Genomic DNA, 22,500 nt, shown 5'->3' on the forward strand with positions numbered 1-22,500 from the left:
TTTACAGATGAATCACCTCTGTTCGGATCATTGAGCAAATGAATTATATGATCTAAATGTGCTTCGTAAATCTTAAAGAAAAAAAAAGAAAATGTAATTAGATATTGACCCAAAGCTCCTATTAAAGACAACCCTAGTTTCTGCTGATGAACTGTTTAGTTCTCTATAAACACCAGCCATCAAAATAAACACTGAAACGTGAATTATGAATCAACTGAATGTGCTCAGAATCACATCGACGGTTCAGAATAAATAAGGCATAAACAGAATAAATCAGAGGATTTATTATGACTCATGGAAGAAAGGGTCGTCTGATGGAAACCTGTTAAAATTATCTTGGTTGTGCCTCTGTGAACTTGCACTCAGTAGTGTGGGATTGTAGAGTAAACAGGAAGAGCTGGAGGCGTTCGGCTGCAAAAACACTCAGAATCGACTCTTCTGGCTCCAATAACACACACAACACTGAGAGACGACCCTCAGAACACACATGGATATATACCAGGCCTCACTCAAACAATATTCAGGCATTTAAGATTTATGCATTTGGATTAAATGGTTTAAACATAAACTAATAAACTTAAAGGGTTAGTTCATCTGAAAATGATCATTCTGTCATCGTTTTTCTCGTCGTTTCAAACCTGAATGACTTTCTTTCTTCCTCAGAAAATCTCAGTGTTTTCAGTCGAGTCAGCTTTATTTCTACAGAGATAGAGATTGTTTTAAAGCAGCTTTAGAGTGATAAACAGGAGAATAAGGACTTTAAAGCAGCTCTAAACACACAATAATAAACAGTCAATGGTCACCAACATTCTTCAAAATATCTTCTTCTGTGTTACATTGAGAAGTTTTACTGTACATGTTTTAGTTAGAGTTTCATGTTTGGGTGAACTGTCCCTTTAATATGCATATTTGTCAGTCATTCATAAATGAAACAGGTCAGATTTCTGTAATGTATTTAACCAGCTTTATATATTTCCACACAGTCATATTTTTTCAAAGTTCATAGTTTTGAACTGAATACATTTTCTAAACATATTTATGTTGATCTTACTGAAAATATGATTTTTTAAATATAGTTAATAATAAGCTATGCCATTATTTTCTGTGTGCAGAAATCTGTTTCATTTATGCATGAACATTGAGTTTAATGAAAGTTTGTAACTGTGTGATCCAAATGGATTTTAAATGCATAAATCTGACATTCAGTCCCAAGTGTGTGTGTGTGTGTGTGTGTGTGTGTGTGTGTGTGTGTGTGTGTGTGTGTGAGAGTGTGATGATGAGGAGGAGAAACAGCGGACGAAGCCTGTCGAAACACTGGGTTATAATTCTGCAGCTCGTTTGGTGAAATCATAACCAGCCTGTTTCCTCTCATTCATCGGCGCGATGGGAAAGACGTTTATATCCTTCCTGCGGCTCTGACTCCACTCGCTCGTTCTGCAGAGTACGAGGCCAGGCGCTCAAGAGCAACTATTGTCTTTTGTTTGTATCCTTAAGTCGCACACAATACACGGCTTTCCTCCTCATATAAATAATCCCGTCCTCCTGAAAGAGCCGTGATTGGCTGAGCTCTCGCTGGATTCAAACACGTCCTGCTTTACTCTGTTTTCATCGGATCATAGCAGTCGTTGTGTTTCACAGGAATCCGTTCATCATTTCAATTTCAGAGAAGAAAACAAGCTCACAATCACTGGATAAATGAACCAGCGCTGTGTGTCGGAATGATAATGAACGCTCAAACTGACTCGACAAACGGTCTAATTCTACCTTATTTAATTAAAACATTAAATAATAGCTGTACAGCAGACGATCCAGAGATCCTGGATCAGCATCAGTGATTCAGGAATAAAGCGTCTGCCTGAAATAAAGAAGAGTCTGCCGGACTGACAGTCCGTGACCTCTGACCCAAGACCTAGGCCAGTATGTCGCTGCGCTTGCTGCTCCACACCACCAGCGCCACCATGGCCAGCGTGAGGAAGACGGGGACGAGGATGAGGAGGGTGAGTGTGTGTTCGGGCGGGTCCAGGAACACCAGCGGGTCCAGGGTGCAGTTGGAGAAGAAGCGCTGGTGGAGTCCGATGATGAAGCGCTCGACTTGCGGGTTTGGCCAGAAGCAGCCGATGCGCTCGGCGTTCGCCTCCGTGCAGAAGGAGAACAGGTGATACTCCCTGAGGAGAGACGAAAACACACGTTACACCGTCACCGACATCATGGAGGAAACACACGTTATACTGACATCATGGAGGAAACAGAAATATTAAAATATTAATACTAAATTCCGGCTCATCCGAGTCACTGGAGTCAGCAGCGCTATACACTCGCTAGGAACGGTTTTTCTGGGTGGAAGTTTTGCTTTTGGTGAACTAATAAAATATTAAAACTCAGTCAAATCAATATTTTGTGTACAGTTATTTAACTATGCTCATCTCCATAATTATTTATGTGTTGAAATGCTGTGTAATAAGTGTATGACTGTATACCGTATCTCTTAAACGTCCGTCTAGTGTGAACTCGCCAATAAAGAGCCAATAACATATTTCAACTCAAATCAATATTGTGTGTCTAATAATTATTTTCATTAAGCGTAGCGTCAGTTCTGGCAGGTCACGCTAGTGGAGCTCGCGTCAGTGACTCTCAGCTGTAGGAATACGAGCTGTCACTGTACTCATATATACGCTCCTTCAGGATCATCAGTGTTTCTCAGAGCGGATTGCCCTCCTCCCTCCCCAGCTCCTCCTGTCTCAGTCACGATCTGGCTTTCTGATCCCCCTGAATCACACTACAGTTCTCTAATTATGTTATACACTAAAATTAATTGATATCTGCAATACATTCATGTTGGTTGTGTTCTGTTGACCCTGAGGGGGTTATTGCTGCTCTCCTGCTCTTATCCATGCTAGGCTGTCCAGAACAGAACCAGACCGCCAACCACTGGCGTAGCCACGGGTGTGCCAGGGTGTGCCACCTAAAATAGATGCAGAATTATTTTTTAAAGTTTTAATAAAAACGTTTCATAAACTTGGACTATTGTTGTTTACTTAAAATATTTGTACATTTAAAATGGATTTAAATTTTTAAATTATTATCGTTAAAAAAAATATCTCCCGACATTCGGACTGCCAGTGCCAACCAATCCGCAAACAGCCGCTGACTGGTAATACGGTTGTGCTGTTGAGGCTCGCGCAGCCTCATGAGGAGAAATGGAAACAAATGAGCGCAGATCACACAAAGAAACTTAATGAACATAGAGCGGTTAAAAAAATTAATGTGGAGTTTTTATACTTATAACATATGATATGATACAGTTAAGCAACATCACAGTGACCAAGAGTGCTGAATACCATCACGATTGAAAATATGACACTGATTTCATATGACAGTTCAATAAACAAGTAATTAATATCAAGTCACTTACATTTTAGACACAATATTGACTGTTTTTGTTCTATTTGAGCCGCGAAAATAGTTCCAAACAAACATCCCAAGAACCACAGTGCAGCTCACCGGAACACATAACTGCATTAATGAATGATTCAGCGCTTTGAATGAATCGATTGAGTCAAAAGGCTTGTTCGAATTGAACGGGCGCTGCACAGACCGATCGGTTGATGACATCAAAGTACCTCAAGAGCGATTAGAGAGCGGACGGCTCCTTATGCTTTTGAATCGCTCTCGCGGTACTCTGATGTCATCAACCGATCGGTCTGTGCAGCGCCGGTTCAAGTCGAACAAGCCTAACGATTCAATGACCCATTAAAAAACTGCCTCATTCCTTAACGATTCAGCCGTTTGAACGAATCATTTGAATAAATGACTCAATAACTCACTCATTAAGACGGCCACCTGCCGCCCCCTACTGGTGGTTTAGTTTCGTGTTTAAAAGTAGGCTATAATTCTTTCCAATGTGTCATATTTGTATCTTCAAAAAATATTTAAAACAATCTCAAAACATTATTTAATGCAGTTGTAATTTTTCAGTGTAAATTAATTAATTTGATTGGTAACAGCCGAGTGTCTTATTATTTCAATTGAATTTATTGATCAAATCTAAGAATTTAAAACGAAAGATGAAGCATACATTTAAACCGATTTCTGGATTTTTACTTGGACAAGAGAATGGCCGATTTACTTCTTCGAAGGACAAGCATATGTAAAGCCATAATGTTGAGCCCTGAGTTATATTTTATATACTGTAGGCCTAGTATTATGTTTATGTGGCAAGCCAGTTTTACACATCAGTCCAGTCTATTCTGTAAAGTTAGTGATAAGCCGGGTCCGAGTTTTTTTGCACATTAATTTGACAATAAATAAATAAATAAACCCTAACTGTATGCTAACTGTCAATCATATCTGACGATAGTGCTCCTGACAGAACACACGTTATTACTGATATCATGGAGAAAGCAGCACTTTCCTTTTAATGTTAATCAGTGGATCAGTCATTTCCTTCAGGAAGGCAGTCAGAGACACGGAGCTTTTTAAACTAATCTGTCGATCACACACACACACACACGCGAACGCTGAACGCTTTATTACACTAATAAACACGCAGCGCTCATTCCCTTTTCAACGACATAATTTATATCATAATACGCAGACGCTCTTCCTCACACTGAACTCCTGATCAACCAATGAAAACACTAAACTAATACTGGCATAAAGAACATGGAGACTGAAAGTGTGTATGTGAGTGTGTGTGAGTGAGTGTGTGTGTCTGCAACACACACACACACACACACACACACACACACACACACACACACACACACACACACACACACACACACACACACACACACACACACACACACACACACACACACACACACACACACACGGGCTGTTCATGCTGATGTTATCTAGATAACATGATCTGCTGATCTTGAGGAGTGTGTGAGACCCATCCAACACTGAGATCCAACAGAACACACACGAGTCTGTGGGAAAATGACCTCCACAACTTAATAAATGAAGTTAAAGAGGTTTCCTGTGATTGGTATGCAAATGCACGGATGTGTCTGAGCCATGATTGGTCCTCGAGGACGGAGGTCTGGATACACACACACACACTCTCAGTAATTGGGGTCGTGTTGTGACCCTCTAATGGCCAGTCCAGCGAGTCAGTGAACGCTCAGTCTCTGCAACTCATTCATATCTCAATATTATTATCAGCAGGATTAAGACACGCACACGTTACAGTGTGATCAGACGCTAAAATTAAAACGTTATTTCTCAATGTTCTCTGAACGTTCAAAAAAACTCAAAAACATTGTTTTTTCTTGGTTATGTGAACGTTCAGGAAACGTTACATTGTATCATTCTTTAAACATAATGGAATGTTACTTTTGAATCTTCTCTGAAAAAAAGGTGACGTCCAACTAAAACGTTTCTGAAAGAAAAAAAACGCTTCATGAATGGTGTATAAATAATGTTGAGACCATTGTTAAAGACCAGATAACTTTAATTAAACGTTCTATTAATGTTACTGGAAGAATGTATGATCATAACTCTGAGAGAATGTTCCCTGTGAGCTGAGAGACAAACAGAACTTTATTGTTTAAAAGACACTGTTCAGTAACATTAAACGAATAATGACTCTATTGTCTTCTGTAGAGATACTTTACAGCAAAATTTCAATTTGTTTCACATTTGATGAAGTTTACATCATTGATTCTGTTATGTGTTGCTAGCAGTGAAGTTGCTGTGAAAGCATCAGTAGTGTATAAAGCGATGGAGAAATAAAGCTGATCGACTGCACCACTGCTCACACTGAACGAGGGATTCATTAAACACCAGAAACAACGTTTGTGCACATAAAATATGTGAATCTAGAGCTTAAGGTTTATTATAAATGAATATTCTTCACTTATACTGTGGCTGAAACATGACATCCATCTGGTCATGAGCAGCTGTGCTGAGAAATAGAGTTATGTAATGATATTATGAATGAGATGCAGGTCATCGTCTCCTGATCAATCTCACACTCTCACTCTCTCTCTCTCACTCACTCACTCACTCACTCTCTCACTCACTCTCTCACTCACTCTCACTCACTCACTCACTCACACACTTTCTCTCTCACACTCTCACTCTCACACTCTCACTCTCTCACTCTCACTCTCTCACTCACTCACTCACACACTTTCTCTCTCACACTCTCACTCTCTCACTCACTCTCTCTCTCACTCACTCTCTCACTCACTCTCTCACTCACTCTCACTCACTCACTCACTCACACACTTTCTCTCTCACACTCTCACTCTCACACTCTCACTCTCTCACTCACTCTCTCTCTCACTCACTCACTCTCTCACTCACTCTCTCACTCACTCTCACACTCTCTCACTCACTCTCACACTCTCACACCCTCACTCTCTCTCACTCACTCACTCTCTCACTCACTCTCGGACTCACTCTCACACTCACTCACTCTCTCACTCACTCACTCACTCACTCACTCACTCACTCACTCTCACACCCTCACTCTCTCTCACTCACTCTCACTCTCACACTCACTCTCTCACACTCTCTCACTCTAACTCTCTCACTCACTCTCTCACTCACTCTCTCACTCACTCTCTCACTCACTCTCACTCTCACACTCTCTCACTCACTCACTCTCTCTCTCACTCACTCTCTCACTCACTCTCTCACTCTCTCACTCACTCTCACACTCTCTCACTCACTCTCACACTCTCACACCCTCACTCACTCTCACACTCACTCTCACACTCTCACTCACTCTCACACTCTCACACTCTCACTCAGTCTCTCACTCACTCTCACACCCTCACTCTCTCTCACTCACTCACACACTCTCTCTCTCACACTCTCACTCTCACACTCTCACACTCACACACTCACACTCACTCTCACACTCACTCTCACACTCACTCTCACACTCACTCTCACACTCACTCTCACACTCACTCTCACACTCACTCTCACACTCACTCTCACACTCACTCTCACACTCACTCTCACACTCACTCTCACACTCACTCTCACACTCACTCTCACACTCACTCTCACACTCACTCTCACACTCTCTCACTCTCACACTCTCACTCTCTCACACTCACTCTCACACTCACTCTCACACTCACTCTCACACTCACTCTCACACTCACTCTCACACTCACTCTCACACTCACTCTCACTCTCACACTCACTCTCACTCTCACTCTCACACTCTCACTCTTTCTCACACTCTCACACTCACACTCACACTCTCACTCTCACACTCACTCTCACACTCTCACTCACTCTCACACTCACACTCTAATTCTCTCACTGTCACTCTCACACTCTCACTCTCACACTCACTCTCACACTCACTCTCACACTCACTCTCACACTCACTCTCACACTCACTCTCACACTCACTCTCACACTCACTCACACTCTCACTCACACTCTAATTCTCTCACTCACACTCTCATTCTCACTCTCTCACTCACACTCTCATTCTCTCACTCTCATTCTCACACTCTCACTCTCACACTCACACTCTCATTCTCTCATTCACACTCTCTCACTCACACTCTCATTCTCCCACTCTCACTCTCACACTCTCACTCTCTCACACTCTCATTCTCTGACTCACACTCTCTCACTCACACTCTCTCACTCTCACACTCTCTCACTCACACTCTCACTCTCACACTCTCACTCTCATTCTCTCATTCACACGCTCTCACTCACACTCTCATTCTCTCACTCTCATTCTCTCACTCACACTCTCACTCTCACATTCTCTCATTCTCTCATTCACACTCTCTCACTCACACTCTCATTCTCTCACTCACACTCTCATTCTCTCACTCTCATTCTCTCCCTCACTCTCACACTCACACTCTCATTCTCTCATTCACACTCTCTCACTCTCACTCTCATTCTCTCACTCTCATTCTCTCACTCACACTCTCATTATCTCACTCACACTCTCACTCTCACACTCTCATTCACACTCTCTCACTCTCATTCTCTCACTCTCATTCTCTCACTCACACACTCTCATTCTCTCACTCACTCTCTCACTCACACTCTCTCACTCACACTCTCTCACTCACACTCTCTCACTCACACTCTCTCACTCACACTCTCTCACTCACACTCTCACACTCGCACACTCACTCTCGCACACTCACACTCACTCTCTCACACTGACTCACTTTCACTCTCTCACTCACACTGGTCGCACTGATGAAGTGTGTGAGGTTGCATCTGTCGTCTGGATGGATCTGCTTCACGTCTGCAGTGAATCTCACACACACACACACACACACACACACACACACACACACACACACACACACACACACACACACACACACACACACACACACTCTCTCTCTCACACTCACTGATGATGATGATGATGATGGTCACCTGATGAAGTGTGTGAGGTTGCATCTGTCGTCTGGATGGATCTGCTTCATGTCTGCAGTGAATCTCTCTCCACATCTCTCCATCTCCAGCAGAAGACGACTCTGGTTACAGTGGATGCGCAGTGTGTGTGTGTCGGGCAGGTCAGCGCCGTCTGTGTGTAAAGAGAAACGCGTCAGTCCAACACACACACACACACACACACACACACACACACACACACACACACACACACACACACACACACACACACACACACACACACACACACACACTGAGAGACACACATACCTGAGACACCAGACTCACCTGATAAACCTCTCGCCACCAGCGCCTTCACTGCTGACAGAACAAAACAGTATCAGTGAGCAGTTTCACATCTGAGATTCTGTACAAGCATTTCACTTTCATTTAATGGCAGAAAAATCAGCTAATCCCTGTTTACACACGTCAAACATATGAAATAAACCTGTAAGAAAACACTATTATGAACTGCATTTCTGAATTAATCTGAATAATGACTCTAAATTTCAGCTGTAAAGCAGCTCTAGAGAAAACAATCATAATCGATGAACTTTTGAAATCGATTACTGTTATTTTTCAGTTTATTACTGTGAAGCTGCTGTATTGCATAAATGACTTGACTTTAAAACAATGTTACAACCATGGTTTTATTTTAAACCCACACAAAACTCACCAAGTCCTTCATATATTCTTCAGCAGGATCTCATGCTTTGCTCCAGTGATCATGAGTGACGGACGGCAGCTGATACTCTAGACCTTATTCTACTCTACCAGCATCAGTTCTGCATGTGTATGCTGCTCCACCATCTAGACCAGCCTAAACCAGCCTAGACCAGACTAAACCAGTCTAAACCACCCTAGATTGCTTTATCAATAATCTTCCTGATCAGTGTCATCATCTCAGCATCCCAGATAGCTTAGAAGAACTCAATATTGCAACAGAAACTTTTAACTCTCTCTTTTCCAGCACTTTAGACACAGTTGTGTCTAAAGAAGATTGCGCTTAAAGAAGATTAAAGAAAATAGTCCAACGCCGCGGTACAACGAGCACACTCACACACACACACACACACACACACCCGGGCCCTTAAGAGAGCAGCTAGAAAAATGGAGCGCAACTGGAAGAAAACAAAACTAGAGATATTTCGGATTTCATGGAAGGAGAGCTCGATTGCTTACAGAGAGGCTTTAAAAGCTGCTAGATCTGCTTATTTTTCAACCCTATTAGAAGAAAATAAACATAATCCTAGGTATTTATTTGAAAAAGTGGCTAAACTAACGAAAAAGAAAGCTTCAAGCCCAGAAGTTTCCAAGAAACACAGCAGTAATTACTTTATGAACTTCTTCACTTATAAGATCGATAATATCAGGGACAAAATTATAACTATGCAACCGTCTACTACAGCATCACATCAGGGAGTGCATTATAGTCTCCCTGAGGTAAAATTTTATTAATTCATTGCCATAGGAGAGGAAGAATTTTGCAAACTCGTTAATTCATCTAAATCGACAAAATGTATGTTAGACCCTATACCGACTAAACTACTGAAAGAGATGCTTCCAGAAGTCATAGATCCTCTTCTCGATATCATTAATTCGTCTTTGTCTCTAGGATACGTACCAAAACCCTTTAAGCTGGCTATGATTAAACCGCTTGTTAAAAAAACGCAACTTGATCCTAGAGAATTTGTCAGTTACAGGCCGATCTCAAATCTACCTTTTCTGTCAAAGATATTAGAAAAGGCAGTATCCTCACAACTGTGTTCCTTTCTTGAAGGAAATGCTATCTGCGAGGATTTCCAGTCAGGATAGAAACTTATCTGACCGTTATCAGTTTGTAGCAGTAAATGAAGAGATGTCTTATCGATCACAAGTTCAGTATGTCGTACCACAAGGCTCAGTACTAGGACCGCTGCAGTTCACTCTCTACATGCTACCGTTAGGAGATATCATTAGGAAACATGGAATTAGTTTTCACTGTAATGCTGATGATACTCAGCTCTATATTTCCTCAAAACCTAACGAAACTTACCAATTCACAAAATTAACGGAATGCATAGCTGATATAAAAAATTGGATGACTAGTAATTTCCTACTACTAAATATCCCAAAAAACAAAGATTCTAATTATTGGACAAAAACCTTCCACACGCAATAACCTAGAATACTGTCTAACACTTGATGGCTGCTCTGTCAAGTCTTCGACATCAGTTAGGAACCTGGGTGTGTGTGTGTGTGTGTGTGTTCTTTGATAACAATCTCTCATTTGAAAGTCACGTGTCTAGTATCTGTAAAAGCGCATTTTTCCATCTTAAAAATACATCTAAATTACGTCATATGCTCTCATTGACAAATGCGGAAAAATTAGTTCATGCGTTCATGACATCAAGGCTAGATTATTGTAATGCTCTACTGGGTGGTTGCCCTGCACGCTTAATAAACAAACTACAGCTGGTCCAAAACGCAGCCGCTAGAGTTCTTACCAGAACCAGGAAGTATAACCATATTAGCCCGGTTCTGTCAACACTGCATTGGCTCCCTATTAAACTATAATAAATATTCCTAAAAAATATTGGTGATTACTTACAAAGCACTAAACCGCAAACCTGCCGGATCCAGGCCGTATCCGGATCTGATGAAGGACCATCACATGGACACGAAGACAACGCATCCCTGAAGTGCCAGCCTCATCAACACTGTTAAGGCCTCATGGACACCTCAACCAACTCATCTCCATACCGGCGTGATGACTCCGACCCAACCAGATGAACTGGATAAATATTGTGAAAGTTCTGATCCAATCTGACCTCTGACCTATTATGCCGCCTAAATCATAATCATACACTGTTCGTTTGTTGGCCAAAGGAGGACTGGCCCCCCGACTGAGTCTGGGCTCTCCCAAGGTTTTTTTCTCCATTCTGTCACTGATGGAGTTTTGGTTCCTTGCCACTGTCGCCTTTTTTTGCCTTTATTCGCCATTGGCTTTTGGCTTGCTTAGTTGGGGACATTTAACATTTAATGTTGAATTTAACAATACTATTACAACTTTACTTTCCTGATATCTCTGTAAAGCCGCTTTGAAACAATTTGTATTGTAAAAAGCGCTATATAAATAAAGGTGAATTGACCAGCCTAGACCAGTCTAAACCAGCCTACACCAGTCTAAACCAGCCTAGACCAGTCTAGACCAGCCTAAACCAGTATAGACCAGCCTAGACCACCCTAAACCAGCCTAAACCACCCTAAACCAGTCTAAACAAGCCTAGACCACCCTAAACCACCCTAAACCAGCCTAGACCACCCTAAACCAAATCCTGACGCAGTGGGAAGACCAGCTTCCCTGTCATGCTGAGTTCAACACGATCACACCAGAGTTTAATCTCTGGCCGGTTTAGAAAGTCAGTGATTGTCCTCGTGTTTCCAAACCTTGATCACATGTGCACTAGTGTTCAGTGCAAACGTCATGTGACTGCAGAGGTCCAGTAATGTAGAGCACGAGTCTGTCACACACACTCCCGATATAATGATGGAGTGTGAGCGAGTCTGTCACCCCACACACACACACACACGCCTTGAGGACGCGAGTGTTTTTGTGCTGAATATAGCGTTTCCTGCGCCGGACACAGACGAGGCCTGGGGTAATGTTCAGAAGCGCTGCAGTTTCCCTGAGAAGCTTCTGAATCCTGTGGGATCATTGGCCTGAAGTCTGTCCGTCACCCCGGATCAGTGTGAGAAACACTGTAATACTGGAGTAATCCATGTAAACTACAGCGTTCTGAACCATCAGACTCATTTACACACAATTAATGTGAAAGCCTGACGATGTGCACTCATGCTAACTCATTTTAAAGGTAACATATTATGCCTCTTTTCACCAGATGTAATATCTATGGCGTCCCCAGAATGGGTCTCATTCATGAAACACGAGCAGAACGAGTTTTTGTGTAAATCGTGTGTAAAGTGGTTCTGGCGTAAATTTTCGGATTCATTAAAATGTTCGTATTTTCCAAATGTTAGTTGGTACGCAAGAGATCTACACCTGCTCCCAGCCACGCGTAAATAGTGCGCTTAACACCCGAACGTTTTGCTCATTAATAAGGCTGCATTTTAATTCACTTAATCGGGTACATATTTACACAGCATTTTGAAAAAATATTATATATAGTAATTACATACGGTTTTCTTATTATGAGAGCCAGTAATAGCATCTGCGATGGTGATCCTTCTCCAGTTTTAATACGATTTTTCCGAAGTGAACTAATTAGTTTTTTGCTCTCAAGCTTAATATCGAGCCATTTTCTTCTCACTTCTGGCAGTGTTCGATTAACAGATGAAACTGCATTGACTGCATCTGTAATATGCTGCCAAGCTTCTCCGATTTTCATGATATGTCCCATTTAATCTTTTGCAGAGATACAGCCTCACATCGAACTCGTCAAACAATTTCTCATGAACAATTCCGAATATTTAAAATACTCCCATTATTTGTGTCCCGGCCTCACGATCATCACAGTCCAGGCTGGAGATGTTTCAGGGTCGATGTGAACTTGTTTTCTCACTCATGAGAAGAATGTAAATGACGCTGTTTCTCATCATCAGCTTCAGCTGTAACGACTCCATATTCTCCTCCCTTCACTTCTTAAATTATATTGTTTGTTTGGACCATATTGATATTTATATGAAAAAGCTTATGCAAATGAAGCAATGAGGTGGTAATGTGCGTTGTCATAGCGACGGCTCCATCCACTCAGAGTGAAGGGAAAAAACAATCAGCCAATCAGACGGAACGACAGGAGAGCAATTAAATTGTTCCACGCAATAATACGATGATAAAAACAACAGTGTGTGTGTGTGTATGTGTGAGAGTGTGTGTGTCTGTGCGAGTGAGTGTCTGTTTGTGTGTGTGAGTGTGTGTGTGTGTGTGTGTGTATGAGTGTGTCTGTGTGCGCAAGTCAGTGTGTGTGTGAGAAAGAGTGTGTGTGTGTTATTATGAGTGTGTCTGTGTGTGCGAGTCAGTGTGTGTGTGTTTGTGAGTGATGTGGGCATATTCACAACGGTGTAATGGTCATTTTGAATGACTGTCACACACTCACTCACACACACACACACACACACACACACACACTGACTCCCACACACAGACACACTCATACACACACACACACTCTTTCTCTCACACACACAGGATCACAGCCTCAATTAAATTCTGAAATGAAAGGTGTTTCTGCACTTTCTAATGGAACTCGTCCAATTCGCCTTCGCAATCTCCTTTTAGTCACTTCAGGTTAGTGTTTCAGGGTCGAGCTGAGTGTGTGTGTGTGTGTGTGTGTGTGTGTGTGTGTGTGTGTGTGTGTGTGTGTGTGTGTGTGCTCGTTCAAACAAACACACTCGCTCTTAATCACTGATGGATCTTAATTAAACACGCCTGTGCTTCTCATTTACATCTCACAGGTGCTTTTATTCAAAGTGCATCAGTGTGTGTGTGTGTGTGTGTGTGTGTGTGTGTGTGTGTGTGTGTGTGTGTGTGTGTGTGTGTGTGTGTGTGTGTGTGTGTGTGTGTGTGTGTGTATCAAACTAGAGCTGCACGATTATGACAAAAATCATAATTGCCGATTATTCCCTTGAAATTGTATTTGCGATTACTAATCACGATTATCACAATTTACATTGAATATATATAGGCATATTATAATACATGTTTACACAAAAATTGTTAACACACACACAAGTACTGTCCCACTTTACTTAACATACACATCAATTGTAAGAATGACTAATAGTAAAGACAAACATTAGGACTATGCTAAAGCAATTAAATAGCAGTCCCAAACTAGTTTTTGTTAATAAAATGTTGATATGAGCCACAACAGTCATTTAAAAATATAAAAAATAACACAAAGTGAAAATAAAGTGGCATTTTTGGGTTATGGAAACGACACCCCATAGTAAATACACAATACTAACAAGAACTGTTAATGAAAATCATTCCTGTGTGCAAATCCTTCTCAGCTAACACGTGATTTATTGGTATTTTACTTTTATTTCGTGACTTACTAATTTACATTGTAATGACGTTGCATGCTCGTAGTTTCTTTTGCACTTTATACAGTGAAGCGTTACACAGCGCGCGCCGCCGCATTTGCGCGTGCAATTGAAGAGTGCGCGCTACGAGCACAGTATAACGGCTGACAGGACAGTAAAGTCCGTTTTTCTGAGGTGAAAGTCTTTATTTCAGCGTACACTTACATCACTGCCTGGTGTGTCATATTGTGCTGGGTTTCCTGAAGTAGCCGTGATTCGCCTCTCATAACATAGGGTAACACTTTAGAATACGGTTCCTTCGTTAATGAATAACTACACAAGAAACAATGAGTAACACAATATTAACAATCTATTAACTATTATTAACTAACAAGAAACTCTGATTAACGAACTAGTAAGTAATAGCGCACAGATGAAAGTGGTAGTTCACTATTAACTAATCAATAACTACTATTTTTTTAATGCTTCCCAGAGAACTACTGAAAAAGTTTATTAACAATCTAGTAACTAAAAAGAAACTCTGATTAACAAATTAGGAAGTAATAGTGCACAGATGAAAGTCATACTTCATACTTTTATGGGAATTACTAATTATTTGGATCCGTATTCTAAAGTGAAGATCATGGGAACTAACTAGTAACTCAAGTGTTACTACATGATCTAGTCATGATTTGTGCAACCAAACACAAAAGTCATTTCAAGCGTTTGAGATTTTTGGTGAACTTTAGTATACTTTTAGAAAATTTCTTTAGAAGTATAGTAACACTTGAGTCATTACTAGTTTGTTCCCATGATTCTTACAGTAGTTACTAATGAAAAGCCAATAAAGTGTAGAATCTTCTCTCTCACAAGACACACACACACACACACACACACATACACACACACACACACACACACACACACACACACACACACACACACACACACACACACACAGTGGTTATTGATTAGTTTTGTATGAATTATGAAAATGTTCAGTAGTTCTCTGGGAAGCATAAAATAATATAATAGTTATTGAAGTACCACTTTCATCTGTGCACTATTACTTCCTAATTCGTTAATCAGAGTTTCTTGTTAGTTAATAATAGTTACTAGATTGTTAATATTGTGTTACTCGTTGGTTTTTGTGTAGTTATTCATTAACGAAGGAACCGTATTCTTAAGTGTTACCTAACATAGTAATTATGCTCTAAACACACACACACAAACGAAGAGTGGATTTTGTTTTGTAATCGCGGCTTTGAACGATTATGTAATCGTAATCGCAATTAGAAATTGGATTAATTGTGCAGCCCTATATCAAACCCATGGTGTTCTTCATCAGCTGAACACACACACATATAATCCTCATGTTTAAACTCCTGAACGGATGCAACTGTTCTACACTGTAAAAGTTGTTTTGGAGTGTTTAACAAAAAATTACAAACTTCAAAACTACTTCAAAATGTAACATTTTGTGTTACTTGCCGTTTCTTTGTAATTTGTGAGATTTATGAGTAAAGTTGTATCAAAGTAAATCCAACAAAAATGTTTCAGTGTAGAAATAATTACAATAAAATCATGAAAAAATATGTTTTGCAGTTGTAAATAAAACAAAGATTATTGGAGAATGTTTTCCAACAGTCTTTCTACTTTAATTCAGCGTTACTTGCGGTTTCTTTGTAATAAGTTGTGAAATTTATTAGAAATTTCTGTTCAGATGTTTTTCAGTGTCTCTCAGCACACAATGACAGGATAAAGATCAGCGCTCGTGTGAACGGTAGAGGTCAAGAGGTCAAAGTTCAGCTGAGAAGGTCAAACTGCAGTCAGAGAGTGTGTGTGAATATATAGTAGAATATTGTAAAAAGGCAGAAAGCTGCTGGTGATTCTGTCTGATAGTGAACAGCTGATTTTCACAAGATCTATTTAGTCATTAATGTCAAATAATTCAGCATAAACGAGTTTTATTTAAACAGCTTAAACAGTAAAAATAGGATCTGTGCATCAAGTCTTGGAGTGTAAATGCCAACTAATAGACCTAACACTTGTTCAATCGTTTTTTATTTGATTGCAAAATTTTAACTTTTAAAGCAATGTTTACTTCATTAGAAAATACAGTATCCAAAGGCTGCATAGGAATATTTAAATGCATTATTTACTTCATTAATAATAATAATTATATATAATATTTAATTTTCTTCATATTTGTTTTTTGAAACAGTTGGTATGGTAAAAGCAGGACACGGGAGTCACACACACACACACACACACACACACACACACACACACACACACACACACACACACACACACACACACACACACACACGATACTTCCCTTCAAACTATGATATCTGATGTCCTTTCACTCACAGAAACTGAATCATTATGACGACTGTAACTATAGCCAGAAAGTTAATAATCTTCAATAATCTTCTAGTTCTGAGAGAATAGACACGAGCTGCTCGTCAGCAGGATTCCTGTGTGTGTGTGTGTGTGTGTGTGTGTGTGTGTGTGTGTTTCTCTTTTACAACACATGCGTGTTTGCTAAATCACTCGTGCAACAGTCTGTCTCAATCCACAACACAACTGAAGACATCTGCACTTCACATCTGCATAATCAGTGATCACAAACACACACACACACACACACACACTCCATTGAGCCGCTGACAGTGATCACACACACACTTACACACACACACACACCATACACACACACACACTCCATCGAGCCGCTGACAGTGATCTCACACACACACACTCCATCGAGCCGCTGACAGTGATCTCACACACACACACACACACACACACACACACTCCATTGAGCCGCTGACAGTGATCACACACACACACACACACACACACACACACACACTCCATTGAGCCGCTGACAGTGATCACACACACACACACACACACACACACTCCATTGAGCCGCTGACAGTGATCACACACACACTTACACACACACACACACACACACACACTCCATCGAGCCGCTGACAGTGATTTCACACACACACACTCCATCGAGCCACAGACAGTGATCTCACACACACACACACACACAACGCATCTGTCGAACCCCTTTGAGCTCCTGAGATTTTAAGTTAATATTTAAATAATTTAACAACACATTAAAAAAAAATTTTTTGAAGAAAGTATTTATTTTCATATTTAATGATTTATTTAATTATTAGCTTTTCATCAACTCACAAACCCCAGTTTGGGAAACTAGAGTCCAGTGAACAAATCAATGAACAAATGAACCAACAAACGAACGAACGAACGAACAGATGAATGAATGAACAGAAGAACGAATGAATAAACGCAGTAACAAATCTTCTTGTGTTCCACAGGAGAAAGAAAGTCATCCTGGTTTGAACGACACGAGGGAGAGTAAATGATGACAGAATGATTGTATTTGTCTGAACTAACCCTTTAAAGAAGTCTAGATGACAAATAAAAGGTCTAAACTAGCTGTAATGCGCAGAACACACACACACAACGAGTGTGAGTGATGAAGAACAGATGTGTGCGGCTGTTTCTACTGTAAGAACATGTTTCAGCTGTTCAGACTCCTGATGACAACAAATCACACACACACACACACACACACACACACACACACACACACACACACACACACACACACACACACCTTCATGTCTCTGTGCTTCTCTCACACTGAGGGATGCTGGGAAAAAGCTGTAACCTTCTCAATGACACACTCTGGCTCTGAGCGTGTGTGTGCGTGTGTGAGTGAGTGTGTGTGATCGTGTGTGAGTGTATTTGAGTGTGTGTGAGTGTATGTGAGTGAGCGTGAGTGAGTGTGTGTGAGCGTGAGTGAGAGTATGTGAGTGTGAGTGTGTGTGAGTGAGCGTGAGTGAGCGTGAGTGAGCGTGTGTGAGCGTGAGTGAGCGTGTGTGAGCGTATGTGAGTGTGAGTGTGTGTGAGTGTGTGTGAGTGAGCGTGAGTGAGTGTGTGTGAGCGTGAGTGAGCGTATGTGAGTGTGAGCGTATATGTGTGTGTGTGAGTGAGTGTGTGTGAGTGAGTGTGTGTGAGCGTATGTGAGTGTGAGCGTATGTGAGTGTATTTGAGTGTGTGTGAGTGTATGTGAGTGAGCATGAGTGAGTGTGTGTGAGCGTGAGTGAGCGTGTGTGAGCGTATGTGAGTGTGAGTGTGTGTGAGTGTGTGTGAGTATGTGAGTGTATGTGAGTGTATGTGAGTGAGCGTGAGTGAGTGTGTGTGAGTGAGCGTTGGTGAGCGTGTGTGAGCGTATGTGAGTGTATGTGAGTGTGTGTGAGTGTATGTGAGTGAGCGTGAGTGAGCGTGTGTGAGCGTGTGTGAGTGTATGTGAGTGTGTGTGAGTGTGTTTGTGAGTGTATGTGAGTGAGCGTGTGTGTGAGTGTGTTTGTGAGTGTATGTGAGTGAGCGTGTCTGTGAGTGTGTGTGAGTGTGTGTGAGTATGTGAGTGTATGTGAGTGTATGTGAGTGAGCGTGAGTGAGTGTGTGTGAGTGAGCGTTGGTGAGCGTGTGTGAGCGTATGTGAGTGTATGTGAGTGTGTGTGAGTGTATGTGAGTGAGCGTGAGTGAGCGTGTGTGAGTGTGTGTGAGTGTATGTGAGTGTGTGTGAGTGTGTTTGTGAGTGTATGTGAGTGAGCGTGTGTGTGTGTGTTTGTGAGTGTATGTGAGTGAGCGTGTGTGAGCGTGAGTGAGCGTGTGTGAGCGTGAGTTAGCGTGTGTGAGCGTGAGTGAGCGTGTGTGAGTGTGTGAGTGTGTGTGAGTGAGCGTGAGTGAGTGTGTGTGAGCGTGAGTGAGCGTATGTGAGTGTGAGCGTATGTGAGTGTGTGTGAGTGTATTTGAGTGTATGTGAGTGAGCGTAAGTGAGCGTGTGTGAGCGTGAGTGAGCGTGTGTGAGCGTGAGTGAGCGTGTGTGAGCGTGTGTGAGTGAGCGTGAGTGAGTGTGAGTGAGCGTATGTGAGTGTGAGCGTATGTGAGTGTGTGTGAGTGTGTGTGAGTGTATTTGAGTGTGTGTGAGTGTATGTGAGTGTGTGTGACTGAGCGTGTGTGAGTGTGAGTGAGCGTTGGTGAGCGTGTGTGAGCGTGTGTGAGTGTATGTGAGTGAGCGTGAGTGTATGTGAGTGAGCGTGAGTGTATGTGAGTGAGCGTGAGTGAGAGTGTGTGAGTGTGTGTGAGTGTATGTGAGTGTGTGAGTGTATGTGAGTGAGCGTGTGTGTGAGCGTGAGTGAGCGTGTGTGTGAGCGTGAGTGAGCGTGTGTGAGCGTGAGTGAGCGTGTGTGAGCGTGAGTGAGCGTGTGTGAGCGTGAGTGAGCGTGTGTGAGCGTAAGTGAGCGTGTGTGAGCGTGAGTGAGCGTGTGTGAGTGTGTGAGCAAGAGTGAGCGAGCGTGTGTGAGCGTGAGTGAGCGTGAGTGAGCGTGTGTGAGCGTGAGCGAGCGTGAGCGAGCGTGTGTGAGTGTGAGTGAGCGTGAGTGAGCGTGTGTGAGGGTGAGTGAGCGTGAGTGAGCGTGTGTGAGCGTGAGTGAGCGTATCTGAGCGTGTGTGAGCGTATGTGAGCGTGTGTGAGCGTGTGTGAGGGTGTGAGCATGTGTGAGCGTGGGTGAGCGTGAGTGAGCATGTGTGAGCGTGAGTGAGCGTGTGTGAGCGTAAGTGAGCGTGTGTGAGCGTGAGTGAGCGTGTGTGAGTGTGTGAGCAAGAGTGAGCGAGCGTGTGTGAGCGTGAGTGAGCGTGTGTGAGCGTGAGCGAGCGTGTGTGAGTGTGAGTGAGCGTGAGCGAGCGTGTGTGAGTGTGAGTGAGCGTGAGTGAGCGTGTGTGAGCGTGAGTGAGCGTATCTGAGCGTGTGTGAGCGTATGTGAGCGTGTGTGAGCGTGTGTGAGCGTGTGTGAGGGTGTGAGCATGTGTGAGCGTGGGTGAGCGTGAGTGAGCATGTGTGAGTGTGAGTGAGCATGTGTGAGTGTGTGTGAGTGAGTGTGAGTGAGCGTGAGTGAGCGTGTGTGAGTGTATGTGAGTGTGTGTGAGTGTATGTGAGTGAGCGTGTGTGAGTGAGCGTGTGTGAGTGAGCGTGTGTGAGTGAGCGTGTGTGAGTATGTGTGAGTGTGAGTGAGTGTGAGTGAGTGTGTGTGAGTGTATGTGAGTGAGCGTGTGTGAGTGAGCGTGTGTGAGTGTGAGTGAGCATGTGTGAGTGTATGTGAGTGAGCGTGAGTGTATGTGAGTGAGCGTGTGTGAGTGAGCATGTGTGAGTGTGAGTGAGTGTATGTGAGCGTGTGTGAGGGTGAGTGAGCATGTGTGAGTATGTGAGTGAGCGTGTGTGAGTGTATGTGAGTGTGTGAGCATGTGTGAGTGAGTGAGTGTATGTGAGCGTGTGTGAGTGTGCATATGTGAGTGTATGTGAGTGTGTGTGAGTGAGCGTGTGTGAGTGTATGTGTGAGTGAGCGTGTGTGAGTGAGCATGTGTGAGTGTGAGTGAGTGTATGTGAGCGTGTGTGAGTGAGCATGTGTGAGTGTGAGTGAGTGTATGTGAGTGTGTGTGAGTGATCGTGTGTGAGCGTGTGTGAGTGAGCGTGTGTGAGTGAGCATGTGTGAGTGTGAGTGAGTGTATGTGTGAGTGAGCGTGTGTGAGTGAGCATGTGTGAGTGTGAGTGTATGTGTGAGTGTATGTGTGAGTGAGTGTGAGTGAGCATGTGTGAGTGTATGAGTGAGCGTATGTGAGCGTGTGTGAGTGTGTGTGAGTGAGTGTGAGTGAGCATGTGTGAGTGTATGTGAGTGTGTGAGTGAGCGTATGTGAGCGTGTGTGAGCATGTGTGAGTGTGTGTGAGTGTATGTGAGTGAGCGTGTGTGAGCGTGTGTGAGTGTATGTGTGAGTGTATGTGTGAGTGAGCATGTGTGAGTGTATGTGAGCGTGTGTGAGTGTATGTGAGTGAGTGTGAGTGAGTGAGCATGTGTGAGTGTGAGTGAATGTATGTGAGTGTGTGTGAGTGAGTGTGAGTGAGCATGTGTGAGTGTGAGTGAGCATGTGTGAGTGAGCGTGTGTGAGTGTGAGTGAGCATGTGAGAGTGTGAGTGAGCATGTGTGAGTGAGCGTGTGTGAGTGTGAGTGAGTGTATGTGAGTGTGTGTGAGTGAGTGTGAGTGAGCATGTGTGAGCGTATGTGAGCGTGTGTGAGTGTGTGTGAGTGTATGTGAGTGAGTGTATGTGAGTGTGTGTGAGTGTATGTGAGTGTGTTAGTGTATGTGAGTGTATGTGAGCGTGTGTGAGTGAGCGTGTGTGAGCGTGTGTGAGTGAGCGTGTGTGAGTGAGCATGTGTGAGTGTGAGTGAGTGTATGTGTGAGTGTATGTGAGTGTGAGTGAGTGTATGTGAGTGTGTGTGAGTGAGTGTGAGTGAGCATGTGTGAGTGTATGTGAGTGTGTGAGTGAGCGTATGTGAGCGTGTGTGAGCAAGTGTGAGTGTGTGTGAGTGTATGTGAGTGAGTGTGTGTGAGCGTGTGTGAGTGTATGTGTGAGTGAGCGTGTGTGAGTGTGAGTGAGTGTATGTGAGTGAGTGTGTGTGAGCGTGTGTGAGTGTATGTGTGAGTGAGCGTGTGTGAGTGTGAGTGAGTGTATGTGAGTGAGCGTGTGTGAGCGTATGTGAGCGTGTGTGAGTGTATGTGAGTGTATGTGATTGTGTGTGAGTGTATGTGAGTGAGCGTATGTGAGTGAGCGTGTGTGAGAGTGAGTGTATGTGAGTGAGCATGTGTGATTGTGAGTGTATGTGAGTGAGCGTGAGTAAGCGTGTGTGAGCTTGTGTGAGTGTGTGTGAGTGTGTGTGAGTGAGCGTGTGTGAGTGTGTGTGAGCGTGTGTGAGTGTATGTGAGCGTGTGTGAGTAAGCGAGTGAGCGTGTGTGAATGAGCGTGTGTGAGTGTGTGTGTGTGAGTGAGCGTGTGTGAGTAAGCGAGTGAGCGTGTGTGAGCGAGCGTGTGTGAGTGAGCGCGTGTGAGTGAGTGTGTGTGAGTGAGTGTGTGAGTGAGCGTGTGTGAGTAAGCGAGTGACGTGTGTGAGCGAGCGTGTG

The 22,500-nt window shown here is 42.9% G+C and overlaps 1 protein-coding gene across 2 annotated transcripts in view; it reads right to left on the reverse strand.

Annotated features, from left to right (window-relative positions):
* Nucleotides 1-264: 264 nt before the first annotated feature.
* The window catches only part of LOC143706891 (receptor activity-modifying protein 3), a 26,647-nt gene continuing 4,411 nt past the window's right edge, over nt 265-22,500 (reverse strand). Inside the window, exons 2-4 of one of the 2 annotated variants that reach the window (XM_077199307.1) lie at nt 8,695-8,724; nt 8,389-8,539; nt 265-2,165 (exon numbers count right to left, since the gene is read on the reverse strand). In XM_077199307.1, coding sequence (XP_077055422.1) covers nt 1,910-2,165; nt 8,389-8,539; nt 8,695-8,724 — 437 coding nt within the window. In that variant the 3' untranslated portion in view covers nt 265-1,909. Of the gene's footprint in view, nt 2,166-8,388; nt 8,540-8,694; nt 8,728-22,500 lie in introns of both variants that reach the window. The other variant, XM_077199298.1, reaches the window with a different exon arrangement.

Source organism: Siphateles boraxobius, unplaced genomic scaffold (assembly GCF_051911475.1).
Source record: "Siphateles boraxobius isolate OS27281-9 unplaced genomic scaffold, OSU_SipBor_1 112, whole genome shotgun sequence".
Classification (NCBI taxonomy): Eukaryota; Metazoa; Chordata; class Actinopteri; order Cypriniformes; family Leuciscidae; genus Siphateles; species Siphateles boraxobius.